Source organism: Lathyrus oleraceus, chromosome 5 (genome assembly GCF_024323335.1).
Source record: "Lathyrus oleraceus cultivar Zhongwan6 chromosome 5, CAAS_Psat_ZW6_1.0, whole genome shotgun sequence".
In the NCBI taxonomy this organism is placed as follows: domain Eukaryota; kingdom Viridiplantae; phylum Streptophyta; class Magnoliopsida; order Fabales; family Fabaceae; genus Lathyrus; species Lathyrus oleraceus.
The window spans coordinates 620263570-620269508 of NC_066583.1; the positions used below are offsets into that span (position 1 = coordinate 620263570).

A 5939-nucleotide genomic window follows, 5' to 3' on the forward strand; every position below is an offset into this window, starting at 1 on the left:
TGCACGAGTTGTTGAAAAGATTTTGAGATCTTTAACAGATAAATTTGAGAATATTGTGTGTGCAATAGAAGAGTCGAAGGACCTTTCGAAGCTCTCAGTCGAAGAGCTCGCTGGTTCCCTCGAAGCACACGAACAACGTAAGATGAAAAAGAAGGAAGAAGGAGTAGAGGACGCAAATCAAACCAAGGAGCAAATCAAAGACGAAAAGGTACTCTTTTCTCAAAATTTTCGAGGAAGAGGACGTGGTCGTGGAGAACGTGACAGTGGTCGAAGTGGTAGAGGCAGCAACTTCGAGAGAGGACAATCGAGCCAGCAAAATTGACGTGGCAGAGGACGTGGTCAAAGAGGTGGTAGGTCGAACCATTCTAACTTTGAATGCTACAAGTGTGGCAAGTATGGTCATTATGCGAAGGATTGTAACTCATTCAAATGCTATAACTGTGATAAAGTGGGACATCTTGCAAAAGATTGTCGAATCGAAAAGAAGGTAGAAGAAACAACCAATCTAACTTTGGAAGCTGAAGCAAATGAAGGTTTTCTCTTGATGGCTCAAAATGAGATCAACTCAAATGACAATGTTTGGTATCTTGACTCAGGAGAAAGTAACCATATGTGTGGTCACAAACACTTGTTTAAAGAAATGAGAAAGATTGAAGATGGAAATGTGTCTTTCGGAGATGCATCGAAAGTGAAGGTCGAAGGCAAAGGAACGATCCGTTACTTGCAGAAGAATGGGTTGATTGGATCAATTCAAGATGTTTATTATGTACCAAAATGTTAAGACCAACATCTTGAGTTTGGGACAACTTACAGAAAAAGGTTATTCGATACTTATGAAAGAACGGATACTGCATTTGAAGGACAAGCTGGGACATCTGATTGCTCGTGTCGAAATGGAGAGAAATCGAATGTACAAACTGAATCTGATAAACGTTCGAGAAAAATGTTTACAAGTAAGTGTCGAAGACAAAGCGTCACTATGGCATCTACGCTTTGGTCATCTACATCATGCTGGTTTAAAAAGGTTGGCGAAAAAGAACATGGTGCATGGACTACCAGATATGGATTATGAAGGAAAGTTCTGTGAAGAATGTGTGCTTAGCAAACAAACAAGAACTTCATTTCAAAAGAAGGCAGAATATCAAGCTAAGCATATCATTGAATTGATTCACACCGACATATGTGGGCCAATCACGCCAGAATCTTTCAGTAGCAAAAGATACTTTATTTCCTTTATCGACGATTACTCACGGAAGACATGGGTTTATTTCTTGAAAGAAAATTCTGAAGCATTCGAGGTGTTCAAAAGGTTCAAAGTAATGATGGAGAAGGAAACCGACAGACACATTAAAGCAGTTCGATCTGATAGAGGTGGTGAGTATACTTCAACAACCTTTATGAAGTATTGTGAAGAGCAGGGTATAAGGAGATTTCTAACTGCAGCATACTCACCTCAACAAAATGGGGTGGCTGAAAGGAAGAATCGAACAGTCCTTGACATGGTTCGTTCAATGCTTAAAAGCAAGAACATGCCAAAGGAATTTTGGGCAGAAGCTGTACAATGTGCCATTTATGTTCAGAATCGATGTCCACATTCGAAGTTAGAAGATCAAACACCACAAGAAGCGTGGAGCGGACAGAAGCCAACAGTTTCTCATCTCAAAGTATTTGGAAGTGTCGCTTATGCACACGTACCAGATCAGCGAAGAACGAAACTTGAAGACAAAAGTCAGAAATACATACTCATTGGGTATGATGAGAAAACAAAAGGGTACAAGCTATTTGATCCCATAAGAAAGAAGGTGATAGTGAGTAGAGATGTTCGAATAAACGAAGCAAGTAAGTGGGACTGGAACAGTTCGACAGAAGCTATCGTCGAAGTTGAAGAATCATCTGTCGCTGTACCACCAAACATTTCAACAAAACTTGAAGATTCTGACAATGAAGATGAACCTACACAACCCAGAATGCGAAGTTTGCAAGATCTGTATGATTCGACAAGTGAAGTGCACCTTGTATGTCTCTTGGCAGATGCTGAAAACATCAGTTTTGAAGAAGCAGTACGAGACAAGAAATGGAAAAGTGCCATGGACGAAGAGATGAGGGCGATTATCCACAACAACACTTGGGAGCTAGTTGAATTACCAAAAGGTAGTCAATCCGTTGGTGTAAAGTGGGTATTCAAGAAAAATATGAACACTCAAGGAGAAATAGAACGATACAAAACGAGACTTGTTGCGAAGGGATACAAACAGAAAGCGGGAGTTGATTATGATGAAGTATTTGCACCTGTTGCAAGAATGGAGACAATTCGATTACTCATATCTCAAGCTGCTCAATTCAAATGGCCAATATTTCAAATGGATGTCAAAACAGCTTTTCTGAATGGTGTACTAGAAGAAGAAGTCTATGTTGAACAACCACTCGGGTACATGAAAGCTGGAGAAGAGAAGAAGGTACTGAAATTGAAGAAAGCGCTATATGGGCTGAAGCAAGCACCGCGGGCATGGAACACACATATCGACACATACTTCAAGGAGAACGGGTTCGAGCAATGTCCGTACAAACATTCCCTCTATGTGAAGAAAAATGGAAGGAATGTATTACTTGTTGCTCTCTATGTCGATGATCTTATTTTTCTGGGCAGTAATGATCAGATGATAGAAGAATTCAAAAGTACAATGACACGTGAATTCGAGATGACAGACTTAGGCCTGATGAGATTCTTTCTTGGTATGGAGGTTCGACAAGAAGAAACATGAATCTTCATCTCACAAGAAAAATATGCAAAAGAAATCTTGAAAAGATATAAGATGGAAAGCTGTAATCCGGCCTCGACGCCAATGGAACCAGGAACAAAGTTGTCGAAATTTGATGGAGGAGAACGTGTCGAAGCAGGAAAATATCGAAGTTTGGTAGGAAGTCTTCGCTATCTCACATGTACAAGATCAGATATCTCATTAAGTGTAGGCATTGTAAGTCGATTCATGGAGGAGCCAGTTTACACACATTGGAAAGCATTGAAGCGAATTCTGAGGTACATCCAAGGAACAGTGTCACTTGGGATGTTCTACTCGAATTCAGACAAATACAAGTTGGTTGGTTACTCTGACAGTGATTGGTGCGGAGACATAGACGATCGAAAAAGCACTTCTGGATATGTGTTCTTCATGGGAAATACTGCATTCACTTGGCTTTCTAAAAAGCAGCCAATAGTAACACTTTCGACATGTGAAGCAGAATATGTAGCAGCATCCTGGTGCGTTTGTCATGCAATATGGCTCAGAAGATTGATGAGTAAAATGGAGCTATAACAGAAAGGTGCAACAATAATACAAGTTGACAACAGGTCAACAATTGAGTTAGCAAAGAATCCAGTAAACCATGAAAGGAGCAAACACATTGACGTTCGCTTCCACTTCATTCGAGAACACGTGAAGGAAGGAAATGTCGAATTGAAGCATGTAGCAAGTAAGGACCAAGCATCGGACATTTTCACAAAATCAATATCAAAAGAAATCTTCGACAGAGGCAAGAAATTGATAGGCATGATGAATAGAAGAAACATTTAAGTTTACAGAGGAGTTTTGTTGAATAAACTTTAATGTTATAGTTAATGGGTTTTATTAATAAGTTAATGGAGAGATTTGGAAGGTCAAGAGACAGTGGCCAAATTAATAATATTTACTAATTATTATGTTTCCTAGAATAGCTGAAGTTTCTGAGTCTGTATAAAGACCAAGAATGTATTCTAATGAAAAAACAGAAGTTTACATAGAGTCGTTTTTTTTCTGTCAATTCTCTTGGTGTTCAAAGTATAGTTGAGGAAGAACTTGAAATAGAAAATGCATTCCGTAAAGATTGTGCATGTTGATATTTTGAAGCAATTATAGCATCTGATAATCGAAAGTTGCATGCATGTTTGTATTTGATGCACTTCCTTGAAAGGACCGAACACGGATGATGGTGCGACAACAATGTTCAAGAGACGCGAAACACTTATTGGATAAGCTTAACATTTGTTTGATTTAGTTATAGTTAAATGAAGGTTGCACGTTGGTATCCAAATAATGTTAATAATATGTATGTATACTATTTGATGAAAGTTGAATCGTAATACAGCCTGTCATCAAAAGAATCGCACATATCGATATCATCAGAAGGTAGCAGGTAAGAGAAATTGGATATTATATGTCTGCATGTTAATATTATAGATTATATCATTACATGTATGATATTTATGTTATCCATATGTTTATATTATGAAATATTGAGATAGATCAGTTGTTTAAAGCTGAGAATAATGTGTAATTTATTTCAAGGAAATGTACGTATATAAATTATGCCTATTGATTGCGTTATAGTTCAGTTGTATAAAACTGAGAATAATGTGTAATTTATTTCAAGAAAACGTATGTATATAAATTATACTTATCGATTGTGTTATAGTTTCAATGAAGATGAAGTTCCACAACTTTGAATTCAAATGGATGAAGGAAATATCATTTGGATATATGTGCAGCAAAAATGTTTTGGTATGCATATTATTTTGATTGTTGTGTAATGCTTTCAATATTGTTAATTTGACATTACACTGAGCTCATTTGTGTTTGTTTCAGCACTTTCCTAGAAAAGAAGAAGGTGGTCGTCACAATCAAATTCGAGTTCGGAAGTCGATTACGTAAGGGGAAAATATTAGTATCCCTCAAGTCCGTTGTACTCAACAGGAACATTTTACTTAATTTGCGATTGAGTGTTAGCTAATGTTAATTGTTTTTTTCGAGTAATAAAAAGTGTGAAACAGAAAAGAAAATGGGTCGCAAAAAGGTTTCTATTAGGGTGCTTGACGAGATTGTGATAAAAATGCATATAACTAAAAATGCATAACTTGACAAATGAACATGTATCAGATGAATTTAAAATATCCTGACAAAATTGTGGTATGACAAAGTGATGTTCTATTTTTTGAAGTTATAGTAATAAGTGTTTATGTTTGTTTGTAAAATGAAATTTAATTGTTGAATCTGTTATGGTAGATGTATTATGGTTGTTGGAATTGTGGTATTGCAGCAAAACATGTTATGAGTGTTATTTTATAGTAATATATGAATCAAAGTGTTAATATAATCAAGTGTAAATTGTGTTAGAAAAAGGACATACCATTATTATAAGAAATAGAAATATATCCACTAAAGTCAATAATGTTAAAGGATCATATTTAAGTTTGTTAAACAACGTATAAAGAGGCATGTATAATGAGATGTTTTGAAGTAAATATAGTCATCTGGTTCCAATGCAATTTAAGATGTTGTCATGTTATTTTGTTAGCCTATGGTAATAATGTTTTGGAATAGCAACTATTGGAATAGTGTAAATTTCTAGGAGTAATGATGGTTAAGTTTGAGTGCAAAAGAAAATCAAATGAATAGATGACTGACGAATGGTACGCAACCGAAAAATGTAGCAGATTAAATTTAAATAAGTGTAGCATATAGCTAAGTAATCGAAAAAAAGGTATTGTAGGAGGCACATGTATGATTAACATTGAAAACCGTGTAAGATTGAAGAGTAATGATGGTTAACATTGAGTGTAAAAGGTGTAAAGTATAATAAAGAAATAGTAAATAAAATTAATTGTAAGGTGGAAACAGAGAGGTTGATTGATGATTCAGTTTAAAGAAATCCACATAGAATAGTAACATTGGGAAACCGAAAAAGTTTTGAAAGAATGATTATGGTCAACTTTGAGTGTAAAAGTACTAGTAGTAAAGAATATTAAACAAATAAATAGTTAAAATTATGTAGTGTCACGTGAGAAGGTTCATGTGGAAAGACGTTTTTGTTGAAATTATAAGTGGACCCAACTTTTTCTGGGAGATAGTTAAATATTTATGGGCTAAATATTGGAATGTATATTTAGTGCCTGCGTGTAGTCCAGT

At 35.9% G+C, this 5939-nt stretch overlaps 1 protein-coding gene across 1 annotated transcript; it reads left to right on the forward strand.

Moving 5' to 3' along the window:
* Positions 1–2813: 2813 nt before the first annotated feature.
* On the forward strand, positions 2814–3314 carry LOC127082465 (secreted RxLR effector protein 161-like). Its single transcript, XM_051022703.1, has one exon. The coding sequence runs from the start codon at positions 2814–2816 to the stop codon at positions 3312–3314; it is 501 nt and encodes a 166-aa protein (XP_050878660.1).
* Positions 3315–5939: the final 2625 nt, after the last annotated feature.

Excerpts from the sequence above, each read along its gene's own strand:
- LOC127082465 (XM_051022703.1), top strand. The coding sequence starts at position 2,814 with ATGGAAAGCTGTAATCCGGCCTCGACGCCAATGGAACCAGGAACAAAG.